At 35.6% G+C, this 15,323-nt stretch overlaps 2 protein-coding genes across 2 annotated transcripts in view; both read left to right on the forward strand.

The window, feature by feature from the left end:
- Positions 1-1,030: 1,030 nt before the first annotated feature.
- Positions 1,031-6,195, forward strand: LOC121424393. Its single transcript, XM_041620061.1, has 4 exons — positions 1,031-1,334; positions 3,521-3,630; positions 4,362-4,457; positions 5,442-6,195. The coding sequence occupies exons 1-4, from the start codon at positions 1,092-1,094 to the stop codon at positions 5,752-5,754; spliced, it is 762 nt and encodes a 253-aa protein (XP_041475995.1). The 5' UTR covers positions 1,031-1,091; the 3' UTR covers positions 5,755-6,195.
- A 3,202-nt stretch (positions 6,196-9,397) lies between these two features.
- Positions 9,398-15,323, forward strand: part of LOC121424361 (latrophilin-like protein LAT-2) — a 41,010-nt gene continuing 35,084 nt past the window's right edge. Inside the window, exon 1 of the mRNA XM_041620020.1 lies at positions 9,398-9,843. Coding sequence (XP_041475954.1) covers positions 9,807-9,843 — 37 coding nt within the window. The 5' untranslated portion in view covers positions 9,398-9,806. The remainder of the gene's footprint in view (positions 9,844-15,323) is intronic.

A 15,323-nucleotide genomic window follows, 5' to 3' on the forward strand; every position in this document is an offset into this window, starting at 1 on the left:
TGATGAAAAATTCCATTATTCATGTGTATATTTTCATACATGATGAAAAATCTCAATTACTTTCTATACATCTGATATATTTTTAATTCATTGTTATTGTATGATTAAAGTCGACTGACATATTTCGCGATATTTAGATTACCTACATGACTTGTATAACGACTAGATATCCAAGATCAAGTAGTTTTTATTTCACATATGTTATAAAAAACAATAATAAAATACAATGCGATAAAATACCGAGGTTCGATATAGTCCTAGATATTTTAACATAATAATAATGAGATAAAAAAGAATATCAGAAATGAAGAACCAAACAAGCTAGGCGTTTAAAGATTAGCCCCTCGAGGATTAGATACGGTCTATGAATTATGTACAAAGTCAAACTAAGATTGTAAATATGACAAATTGACATTACTCTATTTATATTATTCTAATTTATTCAGAATTGTTCAACAGTTTCTATGATATATAGATACTTGACTTCTCTGTGGACATTGAGTTCTTAATACTTATTTTTGGATACTGATTTGCTCAGTAGAAATTTGGTTTCCGTATTAAAGTTGAAAAATAAATAACTTCCATTGAACGGACATTCGATATAGCCCATTTAATTCACCTTATTCATGTATATGAGAATATTGGTCTTTATAACTACCTAATAGGGCCTGTGACGCTTGTTATGACACGGTGGACATCGTAATGTGTGATATACGGAAAACCTTAAAAAAAAGCCCGCCTTTTCCTAAAACAATGCTCGCTGATTGGTTTATCAGTTTGTAGTTGTTTTTTTTTTCGGGAAACTCTGTGAGGACGAATTTTTACCATACTCATAGCAGAAAACGTTATAAATACACATCCACATTGATGGCTCAGATATCAATTTAAGAAGAATCTGACTGAAAAAAGTTGAAGGATATGATCTGCAACTCGGAAACTTTTGAGCGAAACTCATTCCGAATTTCAGATGAAGACTTACTTTAGGCCTTTATAGCAGCATTCATCACTCGATAGAGTTCTTATTTTTGTTTACTTTTTGTTTTTAAAAGAAAACATTCTGTATTCACAATTTGAGCTGTCACTGTAGAACAATGTTGATTTGGAACGATTACGTAAGGAGGGTTTTGGTATTCATAATATATCATGTTGGACTTTTGCACGCGATGGAACAAGGAGCTGTTGTGAGAAAACGAGACCTTGTTGTTGCTACGACAGGAACACCCGCACCTACAACTCCAGCTACCCCTACTTGTAAAATATCATCTTTAACACTTATCGGAGATGATACAGAATATTTTGCCTGCTGCGAGGGAACGACTGTTTCTGGATCACAAGTAAGTATACTATAAAGTCGCACGCATAGTGTGTGTTTTGTGCTTTGGGGGTAAAAAAAGGGTTGTGGATAACGAGAAAGCGAAGCTAGTAAGGCAATTACCCATGCGATTTTTGCTTTTGATATTGTTCAATTAAATTGAAGAATCTGGAATTCACACAGAATTTTTTAAAGATATTTTGTAAAAAGGGAGGGGATGAAGAAAAATAAGTTAGATGATGGATGCTGAGATAGAGGATGCACGGCCGTAAGCAATGAGGGGGGGGGGGGGGCAAGGGGGAAGATGCCCTACATAAATTTTGAAAACGTACATTACATTTATTGAAAATTTCACAAAAGGCACCCAAAGGTTGCATGATATCCTTCAATTTCAGTTTTGAAAATGCCAAAGCGCCCTGTGTGACAAGCTCAATCGCTTGACTCTCGCTTTTTACTAGTTGTTTCTTAGAGAATATTAAGTCTCAGGACTTTTAAATAGAGGGTCGAGGGTTCGAATCCCAGCCAAGATCTTCAGCAAGAAACTGATGCACACTGCGCTGCACTCCGACAAGTCCTGTTTTATCCGACAATTACCATAGTAACAGTACCTCTCAGCCAATCAGAATCAAGGAAAGTTATCAGATCTGACACCTCGTCATACAAAAATGTTGATGAAACGCTCCCAGATGAGCAGGGATTTATTCCATGATACGCGTAATAGTATCTCGGTGAAATCCATCAGGGAAAATTGCAGAATAGTGCTTATAGACTTGAGGCGCTATATAAGCAAGTATATTGTTATCAATCATTATCAAATTAAGACAAAAATAATTTTCTTTCAAAACGATTTGGCTGCCCCACCAATACAACTGTAGGGGGCGGGGTCAGAATGAATTCTTTTAATTGTATTTTGGTCATTTTAGGCATGTCAGGACGTGTATATAGACAAACGTGAAAAGAAAATGCAGGGGGAAGTGGATTAAACAGCAGCGAAATGGTACAAGAGAATGAAATTCAAAATTCCGATGTAGGCCTTATATACGGTTTCCAGCATATTTTCTTAACAAAACATTATATACATCATACGCCAAAAATATACGACCATGCAACTACATGCTTTTGTATTTCCTAACGTCAACCACATTTCCGGCACAACAGAAAAGAATGATTATTCATCATGACCCAAAAGGAATCAAAGTCCTTTGCAGCCCAATGACTGCACAAAAATAGTCACAAACTTTATATCTCAATATATGAAGATATGAAGAGCTTGATTCCAAAAGGAGCTAAATCCACTTTTGACCAAAATCGATTTTTGACACAAATATTATGTACCCTAGACGTTGGAATCAAATGCAACATATCGCATTTGAAAACAGACTTGTAAGGGTTTGTAAAAATTGATTGCATATTTGAGTTTTGTTCCAAAAGGACCTTAATCCACTATACGGTTATTTAAAATTGGTTATTTTCCCCATTTTACATAAAGTTATGCATTCAATTTTTAAGATAAATGTTGTGGATTAAATTTTACACCATCAGTGCAAATTTTGCTAAAAATAGCATACGTTTACAGTTTTTATGAATATTTTTGGATTAAGCTCCTTTTGGAATTAGATATTAAAAAGTTGCCGCCCTTAGAAAAGATGACAATATATTATTTGTTTTTGTTTTTGTAATTTTCAATTGATAAACATCAGAAAAATTGAAATGTATTCTGCTAGCCATATTTATGTGCTTCGTGATTAATTTCCAATATCAAACATGTTTAAATTCGCAAAAATTGACATTTTACTACGGTTTTGTTCCAAAAGGAGCAAAATCCATGAAAAATAAAATTTCAAAATATTCAAAAATCGATAATGAATGAAATTTTTTTGAAATCATAATTAAATTAATGTAAGATAATAGTACTATCATATATATCAAATTAAAACAGCAGTGGCTAAGGGAAAGTTGTGAATAATAAAAAACTTGATTTACCAAAAAAATACCAAAAGTGGATTTAGCTCCTTTTGGAACAAAACTCTTCATATATTAAAGGGGGCATATAACCTGGATTTATACAAAATTAAACAAACATATTCTTTGAAGTGATAAAACATTATTATAAAAAAAACCCTAACAATTCCATTTAACTGGACAATCACTTTCATTCTTACGATAACAGAAAAGAGTAAATCGTGGATTTTTTTTCTCTCTTGTTAGGAAGTTATAAACTGGGACTGCAATCCGCTGCGATTGACTTACGCCAGACTAAACCAGAGTGAAGCCTTCTACTGTGGGGGAATCAGCGGTGAAGAAAATGCCAGGAAAAGGTAAGTAACATAACCGTATTATTATTTTCCTGTTATTGCTATCAATATTGTTTTCGTTGCATTTCACAATGTGATTTCCTACCGTTTCAGCTTTGGGTTGCCATGTGCTTATACCTTTTCAAGTTAAAAATATTACTTGATGTAAACAGATGAGTGTCAACTTGACAATAATTATCGATGCATTACGGCAGGTTTTCAAGATATAGGCCTAGTCTATACATTACAACTTGAAAATGAGCGCACCTTTATCAATATATCTTTATGATTGTCATGCTTGTACGCTTCGGCGATTCTGAATTTATGTCATTAAATATATATATAGTTTCACCTTATTTGATTTAATTGACTATACTTTATAACAAAATTCATATGTTTACAGGTAATTAACGAAACAAATCGCAGGAAAATTACACAAACATTACAAAATGAACCCTTATGTAAATAGTAAATGGGACCAGGAAACAGCACAATTGCTAGTTGTGCTCGGCCCTACATGCCCATATAAAACAAATCCAAGATCAATTTATGATTATAAAAAATAATTAAATTAAAGTATGTATGTATTATGATAACTATTTACTTTTTTAAAGGATTGCTTAAACCTTTTCTTTTTCAGTTTAATTTTTAAGGTACTTTACTTAAGAAACCATTTCCTAGAAAATAAATGCATATTTATGCTACTACTACTACGCTGTCAAACATGCTTTTTTTCATGTGTGTTGACTTAACAGGTGCGACACGAGATGGGGATGGCTCACAGACAAACATTGCTTTCAGTGGACCGAATGTTTCAAGGGAGTTTGCAAATTGGAAGCAGAAATGAGAGGGTATATATGTTTATCTATCTCCTTGACATTTTTTTTTCTAAATTTCTCCCAAAGCCCCCACCCCCTCCCTCTCTGTCTCCCTCGTGATGTATATACACCAGGGAACGAATTCGATTTTTTTTAATTGAAATTTATGTACATCTAAATTGTATGTATTTATTTTATATTATTACTACATCCCTGTACAGTCCTATTATCAAATGAAACTTGTTATTATTAGTATAAGTGAGGCTCCATGACTTGTGTGCACTAACAAATTTTCCCCTATCTATTCCTGGTGTGAGGGAGTTGACTGAGCAGAGTGCGAGGGTTACATGACATGTGCTCGGGTGACAATTGCCCCAATATGTTTGTCTTATAATAAAAAAGTCCCCCTTATCATGTAATAATTTACGAATACTGCAAATTTTATTCTTCTAATGTAACATGATGACTAAAATGTTTTTTCTTATTAATATAAGTGAGGCTCCATGTGTGCACTAACAAATCATTCCCTATCTATTCCTGGTGTGAGGGAGTTAACTGAGCCGAATGTGAGGGTTACATGACATGTGCTCGGGTGACAATTGCTCAGCTCTAAATGAAAATGAATATCTGTCTAATAATAACGAAGTTCAGATTTTTTTTATACGTGACGTCATATGCGAGCAGCTCCCCCTTATCATGTAATAATTTATGAATACTACAAATTTTATTCTTCCAATGTAACATGATGACTAAAATGTTTTTATTTTAGAAATGGGTGTGAAATAATGGTTTGATGATTATATTATCCAACCCACAAATAAAATCAACTTCATTTTCAAAAGGAAATTACATGTCTAAAAAAATTCACTGTAACGTCACAAAATCAAAAGTTAATGATTCATAACTTTGTTATTCTTCGGCAGATTTTCATCAAACTTTTACCGATATTTTTCTCAAATTTTTATCGCCAAATGATCAAATCTTGATGACACTCAAACTTCTCTTGTCCTCCCGCAGGTCATCGGCTGATGCCTCTTTCTGCGGCGATGGTCGCTGCGACCCCGCAACCGAGTCGCACGAGGATTGCCCCACGGATTGCTGCCCAACGATCAACGATGAATGCTTGGTCCGTAACAACACCTGTCCCGAGCCGTGTTGCTCCACGTCATCCTGCTGCAAGGAACCGTACAGCGTCTCCAACATCTGGTTCATCATCATCGGCTCTGTTGTAGGGGTTATCTTTTTAATAACAGTCTGTTGTTGCTGTTGTTGCTTCTGTTGCGTTAGGAAATGCTTACGACATGCCAGGTCGTCTTCAGAAGTTGTATGAATTAAAGCATGCCGTGGACACTGGTGGAACTTTAGAACAGTTACAGATGACGTTACAGTCAAGGGCATAACAATGAAAACCTATGCATTAGTCCATATGAACAATGATTTATCACGGTTTGATGGACTGGTTTGATGATTGCCCTCCAATACGTCTGCTTCTTGGAAAGTTCGATATTCGAGTGATAATAGCGGGTTTTCGCAATTGCAACGGGAACGAAATCTACAACATAGTAAATCTATTGAGAATGCCCGTCAAATCACAATGAACGGCATAGAGGTCTTTGTCGAAAATTGGTGAACCGAGACATTAGATCGTCCTAAAATTCTGAGCTGACGAAAAATTGCAAAAATATGTCATTTGTCCATGTAGAGTCCAGGACGACCCTGCTGTTTTGATTCACCGATTGTCGACAAAGGCTGCTTTGTCATGAAGGGCTTTTGACAATAGATTCTCATCGTTCCAGAAAGCGTCTGCGTACACAGCAAAAACTGTGGTGATAACCGATGTACATAGAGGACCACACCAGTTATTTTACACCGGTGTTAAATTGGTGTTAGTTTTACACCTATAGGTGTTATTACAACACCTTTGGTTGTTACACTTACACTCTTTGGTGTTGTGTTCAATCTTTAGGGTGTAATTTTAACACCTCAGGGTGTGGTCCTCTATCAACACCAATTGGTGTCAGTTTTAACACCACAGTTTTCACAGTGTAGTGGTTGCGAAAACTCCCCATTGACATTCATTTCACTACCTCATTTCTGATAGGTCATGGAAGGCAAGATCATACCTACCTGTAACTAGGCCATTCTAATAAATGGATGTATCATGGAATCCGACCTATTTAGGGTCATGGAATTCCATCGTTATTATTGGGATATTAACGAGTTATTGTTGAATAATCTACAAAACAGTACCTAGGCTAGTTGTTTCGTACTCATCTGACAGGCTTTCAGGTGATCAAGGACGAATTTATTTAATATAGTATGTTGGTTGTAGGTTGTCGTTTTAACAAGTATGTTGGCTGTTAGTTGATGGTTGTAAGTTGTTTTGATGGGAATGTGGAGGCAGAATCAGGATTTTTATGGAGGAGTCACAATTTTTTTTTTGCTGATAATCATAAAAGAATAAAGAGGTATTCTCACTAAACAAAGGCTTCATTTCTAGTGAAAAACGTAATGAAAAGAAAATATAATAACAACAACATTAAATAGTTATTGCATACGTCTATCACGTTAATGATAATGTCTCATGGGCGTTTCCAAAGGACTTTGATTTTAACACCGGCTTTAGCCTGGTGGCCTGTTACAGTGCACAAGCATTTCAAGGAATCAATTCCTACCAGGTATACTCATTTATCCTCACCTCGGTTGAGTGCGGCACATCGTGTATTAATTTTTGCTGAAGAGCTATGGCTTGGATTCGAACCTATGATCCCCTGATGCAAAGTCCGAAGACCAAACCACTGGGCCATAGCGCTCTGGGAAATCACACCAAAAGGGAGGGAAATGTTCAACTATTTATTTTATTTTCTAAAGTTTGTTTTATATAGGGGGGGGGGGTGGGGCGGCTGGATCCGTACCTGTATGGATTTTTGTTTGTGTCTTTTGAGCTACCACTGGACGTCAACAAATTATATTTGATTACTTGACAACAGTTGTCAGAAATAGAAAATATGAAACTTGTCAAAATAATATGAAATTGAGAATAGATGTTGAATGTACATTGTAACATAATAAAGATAAACATTATATATTTGTATTTTCATATGCTTTAGGTCTAAATGGCTCTTTTTTATTTTAGTAATGCCGGAAACACTAAAAAAAGTAATCCTGCGCTTTGAATGACACATTATCATAATCAATCATTTTATTTTACAGCGATCCCAAGACCAAGGAAACAGAAATTATTTTATTTTTATTGGGTATTTAACAACTAATTAAATGCAAATAAGTATAAACATAATATTCATATTTATATATCCATAATTGTGATATGCGCTATACAAGAACTGTGTATTATTATTATTATAAATATGATTATAAAATGGGAACCATAATGTAGTATATGAAACTATTAAAATAAAGCAGGCAACATGATGCCATAGGTATATTTTGATACAGAATATATATTTTTTATATACATCTGATATATTAGGGTACACAGACACGAATACGAAAGTAGAAACAACTTTCCTTTACAATTTTACGTATTTACATGATTTAGCTTTCATTTCATTGAACATTAAAAGGAGCGGGCAAACAATGATAAAAAAATCCACGAACATGATATTATATTAATCATCTGACAACAATGCACGATTTTATGCTTTACCAATTCCATAGTCATGATAGGCTGACATGGTCGATGTGCATTTCATTCTTGTACCACGAACTCATTACTTAATGGCTATATCTTTAAAGATGACTGAAGCGTCCCTCGTTACCAGGGTCACGTGACTCTCATTGGTGGAAGTATGAACGTCCATGGTTGGTCGGATGACGAGAAGAGGATAACAGTGTAAATGTTCACTTACATTTGACGTACATGTATCAAGAAAAGAAGAGATACACAGAGGCCAATGTAAAGAGGTGTTGAGTATAGAGGTGTTGTGGCTCAGTGGATAAGTCTCCGGACTCTGCACCGTAAGGTCTGGGGTTCGCTCTTTGGCGATGCGTTTATCTTTATTGCCCCCCCCCTCCACCCTAGTCTGCTATGCAGACTCTGAATGGCTCGTGAGGTGGGATCTGCTACTGGTTTGCGAAGCAAACTAGCATTAAAGGGCGAGCGAAGCGAGCCATTTCATCTGCTATGCAGACTCGTTGAATCAGATGAGGTACACACACTGCAGATGTGGGTCTACATTTGTAGACTACCTCCACCCAGGTGTAGTAAATGGATACATGGTAGGAAGAAATTCCTTGGATGCTCACGCGCCCGATAATGATAGTCGTGTTAAATCCGGGTTAAGTATGTAACGCTTATATAAAGTGCTATATAATGTCGACTATTATTATTAAAGAGAGAGGGGGAGGGGGCAAGGGGGTACAGTATATACAGTATAGTTGATAGATAAAGAGGAAAGTGAGACACATTGGAAGTTAGAGAGAGAGGGCTGGGAGCAGGATAAAAGTTTTGAGAAAGAGAGAGAGAGAGATAAAAAGGTAAATACCAGGTAGTTAAATGGATATATATATATATATATTATATATAGACAAGTAACAAAATATGCTGAAGATAAAAGGTAATGCGTTCAATGCCAATATAGTTTTTATTAAAAAAACTATAAATAAAAACTATATTGGCATTGAGTAAATAAAAACTATATTGGCATTGAACGCATTACCTTTTATCTTCAGCATATTTTGTTACTTGTCTATTAGAGAAGCCAATACGTGAAACTTTAAGATATATATATATATATATATACAGAGAAAGAGACAGTAAATGGGAAAGATACAGTAAATGGGAGGGACTCAGGGAAGAGAGCGAGGTAGTGGATAAGAAAGGTGAAGGCTGATGGAGGAAGGGATAGTGAGCTGCTGATGAGAAAAGCCGCTGAGCTCGCTGAAACATCGTGAGCGAATTCGACGCGGGATGATAAATAGCTGATGCCCGCCCAAACGCCAATTGGCGGGACCGTAAAACTTCAGCGATCGTCTGCTTCACTATTGCTCACATTTTCTAGAATGAAGTCATCCAGGGTACTACACCTCTCTTCATATTTTGTCCTCCATGGCAATGCAAACTGACGCAGCTTCAACTTGGACGTCAGTTTTGTTGGATGACATTCATCGATCGACTTCTCCCTCCAAACTTGACGGCATAGCAAATTGATTTTTCCTCTGGCCTTTGACGTGAATGCATTATCGAAGTATTTCATGCAAGCGTCTGAAACCAAAATGTGTTTTTCATTCCTCCAGTTCGTGTAATCAAACAATTTATTTTTGAATATTCCGATCCGTAATGTGACAGACTTAGTAATTTCGAACTCGCATTGACATTAAAATTTTGATCCTCCCTCGCCGGATTCCTGTATCTGCGGGAAAATGGGCAATCCGGTTCTTTTTCTACTGCTTATTTTGGGTAAGTAAATTAATCATTATTTCATGTTCTAAGCAATACTTTACCGGACTTCTTCAACATGTCACACTGGTTCATACAATTTACATTTAGATATCCTGAGAATGAATATTTCGTTCATTTTCACTCATTAAATTTCTAAGGATTATGAGCTTACGCAAACATTAATAACCAGAATTTTGCTTGTGAAATTTTTGTTGTGAAATAGCACAATTCTTCCTACAGTAATAAATATATAAAAGTAAATTTAACATAATAAACAAATGCATATTAGTCCCTAGAACATTATATTCTTAATGAAAATCAATATATCTTTGTTAAAGAATCACAATAACAAACTTTTGAAAGTTCTAATATAAATGATTATCTTGACTTCATTCATAACACGAATCCAATTATCTTCAATAATCGATCATTTTTTTATATGCAAAAAAATAAAGACTTTTTAAAATAAGGTTCTTATAGCAGTCTAGACAAAAAAATAGATACAGATTTTGTTAAAAAAAGAAACGGTTGAATATGAGGGGACTTTGTGATAGAACCTTTAAGAACGGCACTGACTGCATGTAAACCTAACATGGGGACCGTTTCATAAAGCAAAATTACAACAATAATCTTGCAATAAAAATGCAGTTAAAAGTTCTTATACTAATATTTTTTTTCAATCGGATTAGCCGATAGTAAACTTGTACCATAAATTTTCATGATTTAATTTATGAAAACAGACTCTTGTATTAAACATTCCTTCATGCTCGTTTCCAAGCAACTACGGATTTGTCGCTAGATAAAATGACGTCATAACCGAAATTGCAAAGTTTGTACTTCCTCATACTCCCGCCCCCTCCACTCAGTGTTATTTAGGGTACGCCTATGCTCGTTCCCTCCCTTTGAAAGCACCCCCTATCGAAGGTCTGCCAAAAATTCTGAACCCCCTATCGAGGGCTTTTCACGGTTTTTTTTCTGCCTTGGAGACTCCCCCTAAATCGGGAATACTGCTCAATGTACTCCTATCTCAGGTGAGCTCTCACTGCCAACAAAAGGTCCGTACTTTACTTTACAAAATGAAATCATCCTGAATGAGCTTTCAAAACTAGCAGGAGTTTCAGTGATCCCGGGATTTGATCAATTTTCTATGTAATTCAAGCCATTTTATAACCCCTTTTAAAATTTCTCAGGGGTCCAAAGAGAGAGATAAAAAACACCACTTTTTTAAAGAAATCTCCGGGTGAAAATACAAATACACCCCCTTTTTTACAATACTTAGGAGATTGTGCAAATTTCCTGTAGAAAAAAAAATGGTCGGTATGGATGGATTTCCATAAAGTTGAGATTGATTGGATCACAACGAACTGTGCGGTCGGCACTGGTTGATCGCAGCATGGACCTACCAGCTGGTAGGTCCATGATCGCAGCAACTGGCTGATATATATGCTGTTATAAACGACGAACCAACAACTCTGGGGTTTGTTGCATAAACCTTTCACATTAAAATTAAGGTGTCAAATTAGCAATTTGAAGGTTTGAGGAATAAACAACCTTTTGAAAAAATGTCGCATGTTTACCACTTTTAATTTTATTGTTCGATCTTACTGGATGCAGCTTTATGCAAGGTTGGACATTAGTTCATTTATTTACTTTTTCCTCTGGTAAAACAAGAACATTGCATTCTTTCATTAACAATTTCAATAAGATTAAAGCTTGGCAAGAATATGCTTATCAATAAAAAAATACAAACTTCGTATATTATGGGAAAGGGGGATCTGTAAAAAGCAAGGCTTGTTAAGCACAGATCACCTTTGTAATAACCGTATGAAAAGTGCAAATAAGTGTCAGACAAAAATCTTCATAGAAATATTAATAAAAATTGCAGATGGTAAAAAAAAAGAGGTAGATAAAATAATGAACACAAGATTGTGAAGACAGAGGAAGATGAGTACACATGTCCATAGAAGGACGGGGATGGGGGGGGGGGGGGGGGTGGAGGAGTATTGATCCAGTTGTGTACAGTGAGTATAAAATGACAGATTTATCACAGAATTGAGACCCCCAAAAAAAGCCGCTAATAGTAGTATCGTGGTTACAACACTCGATGTCTGGAGTTAAACACTTGTGTATACGGAAGTTACTATAGAAAGTTATAAAAGAAAAAAAAACAGCATTAATTTGGAAAACAATGTCACGCTTCCAACATTTCAATTGCTGATTTAAAATTTATACTTTCCTGGAATACTTGATTCTGATTGGCAGCTAAGTAGCATCGTTACTATGGTAATAATAAACGGATGGTAAAGTTACTATAAAAAGTTTACTTTTATACAACGTGCCAAGGTCTCAATATGGTGCTATTCATGGTTGCGAGGGCATTTTGTCTTTGATGGGGTGAGAATTTATTGATTTTTTTTTATTTATCAGTTTAATTATCACGTGTTATTTTCCATCAGTCTCAACACGAATTCTGACATTTAATAATAATAATAATAATATAGGATATTTATATTGCGCAAATTTCCACCTTGTTAGGTGCTCAAGGCGCTCCTATATTACTCGCTAAGCTAGGCGTTCATATCGCACATAGCTTCTTAAGGAATTACTTCCTACCGGTACCCATTTACCTCACCTGGGTCGAGTGCAGCACATCGTGGATCAGTTTCTTGCTGAAGGAAATTACGCCATGGCTGGGATTCGAACCCACGACCCTCTGTTTCAAAGTCCGAAGACTAATCCACTGGGCCACAACGCTCATGCACCATCGACGTAAATGTCACTATAAACATGTGATAAAAGGTAGTTTCAACACAGGACCAGATGAAATATTTCGTTTGTGTATTGCCGATACCATAGAGATTAAAGCCTAATTAAAATGTGCGATGGTGCGTGTTTATAACAAGATAACTGATAATTAATATTTGCTAAAGTATTGCTTTGTATTCCAGAGCCATTTCAAGGACCTAATTAACTTTTCTTTGTAATGACAAAAATGAAATATTTCAGAAACCATCAGCTTCATGGCCGTACGCGGAAACTTGTTCCGGGGGGGGCAGCACACATGAAATTTTTCGAAAAAAAATGAAAGTGAGGGAGCGAAGAGACCAAACTTGTCATAGAGGCACTTTTGTAATTTCTAAAGTGAAGCTGAATGATTTCGTGCACACTTTTTGGTGATTTTTGTAAAAAAAATGTTAGCCTCCATTTTTGGGGGGTGGGGGAAGGGGGGTACGACATTACCAATTCGCCAGTGAGCGGACTCATTGCACTATTCCACTTTTATAGATTGATTACTCTACCATCCGAAAGTAGTGCTAATTTATTAAATTGTTTATGAATAAAGAAAAGTTACAGGAGACATTCTGCAGATATCAATAAAAACCTGATATAAATATGATGTGTGTAAAACCAGTACTGATGGAATAAATACTACAATAGTAGAAAAAGCTTCATACAGTATCACAATTCTGTAAAAAGGAGGACTTGTTATTGCGTAAGCCTCAATATCGTGGTTGCTTTCTCGTGTTATAAAATTTTAATTTCAAAATATTAGCTGATAAGCAGAACCAATAACCCGACATGGATTTTGATAAACCAATATCTATTCCATGCCATTTTTATTTTACTCAATCGCGTGAACTTAAATGCACTATTCCAAGTATAGCAATGCGGTTAATCTCATTATAAACAAGGCGCAGTGCTCCGTACGTTCTCGTGTTATCAAATGAAAACAATATGAATTCAAAACTAATGAGTGTTTATTGCATCTACGTCAGAGTCTCACATTGAAGGAAATCATTCCGGCATTGGGAGGGCAGGGGACCAATCAGATAAGGAAAATACGACAAAAATCCAACTTTGTAATTAATGTGTGTATAATTGGCAGGTGGTTTGACTGTCTGACAAATTTAGCTATTTCATGAATTTGATGAGATAAACTGTGCATGTGTGTAATTGGTAGCTAGTTTACTCTTTGATATATCTAGCTATTTCATGAATTTGATGAGATAGGGTGTGCATGTATTACGGCACATTCATTCCTGCTACGATTTTTTTTTTGTAAAATTGGAATTTCATATACAAACTTTGATGAATATTTTATTGTGTTAATTCTGTTAATAATTGTCGATGTAGTATAGTTTTCATTTTACTTAGCTGGTGATCTAGACCAATAGTTAATCACCACGTGACTGATTTATTTGTTAATTGATTGATTGATCGATTTATATTTCATTGATAAACTTTCAGTATGACATAATTTACACGATCTGCATTTTTTAAGTCTCGCAGTATAAAAAAAAATCAAGACATGAGTAATCAAAACACAACTGAAGAAAAGGTACAAAGTTCAAGAATAAAAATAAAAAGTTTGGTGAAATCACAATTGCAATTTTGAAAAAAATGAATAAGAGGCTATTTTGGATTGTGATTGCTATGTGATGACAAAGGTGCGGCGATTGTGATGATGATGGTGATGATGATGTTGACAATGATGACGGTGATGATGATAATGACGATGATGGTGATAGTGATGATGATGATGATGATGATGACGATGAATGATGATGATGATGATGATAATGATGAATGTTGATGATGATGATGACGATTATAATGATGATAGTGAAGATGAATGTGGCGGAGGTGATGCTGATGAAGACTTCTTGGAGAACACTAGTCCTCCCTAATTTTGTTGAGAGGTAGAGGAAAAGAAAGAAGCCTTGACAATCAAAAATTCAAAATGATATAGACAGAGCAGACAGAAACGCTGGTATTTTCGCCACTACCTTTTTTGTATTATTATTTGTTTAAACAAAATTCCAGCATGGTTTTGGGAGCGATATATCATCCAGAGAAAGTATTAGATGTTATAACATCATCAACTGCTTTCTACTCCCAAATCGAAGCCATACAATCCCGATCCGAGGAGGAATATTTGGTTAAGTCCATTGTCAACACACCATTCTCTGTGGAAGTGGACTCAAAGCATACCAGAGCCAAACCATGCGCGATCCGAAACATTCATCATCATTAAGTCCTCATTGCTTGCATAGGGGTGATTCCGTCCGGGGCAGTGTATGGAAAAGGGCGGGAAAATGGCAATTAATCAGAACTTGACGCGCGAAGTGATGTTTGCATCTTTGTTTATATCCTTCTATCTCAATCGGCTTTCAGAAATTATCGTGGAGGAAATTTCTTAAGTGTTTGTCATTCACTTTCGAAGAAATGTCAAATGTCTCTATTAGCTTGATTAGGCTTATAGATTGAATGTGATCGACAAACGTCAGATGTCCCACGATAAATATATATGTATAAAAAAAGGGTTTCATCATATTTGCTCAGGCGACAATTGCTCGGATGGAAATCAGCACGTTAAGCCAAACATAAACCCTAACCTCCAAAACTATATACACCATAATCCCTATCTTTACTATGTTCTGAACCAAATATTTTGCCCTCTGAGATATTTAAACAGGAGCAAATGTTGCAGGAGAATA

This window comes from Lytechinus variegatus, chromosome 11, assembly GCF_018143015.1.
Source record: "Lytechinus variegatus isolate NC3 chromosome 11, Lvar_3.0, whole genome shotgun sequence".
Lineage (NCBI taxonomy): Eukaryota > Metazoa > Echinodermata > Echinoidea > Temnopleuroida > Toxopneustidae > Lytechinus > Lytechinus variegatus.

Excerpts from the sequence above, each read along its gene's own strand:
- LOC121424393 (XM_041620061.1), top strand. The coding sequence starts at position 1,092 with ATGTTGATTTGGAACGATTACGTAAGGAGGGTTTTGGTATTCATAATA. Across the intron at positions 3,631-4,361 it reads GAAGAAAATGCCAGGAAAAG|GTGCGACACGAGATGGGGAT; the intron begins GTAAGTAACATA and ends TTGACTTAACAG. Across the intron at positions 4,458-5,441 it reads TTGGAAGCAGAAATGAGAGG|GTCATCGGCTGATGCCTCTT; the intron begins GTATATATGTTT and ends GTCCTCCCGCAG.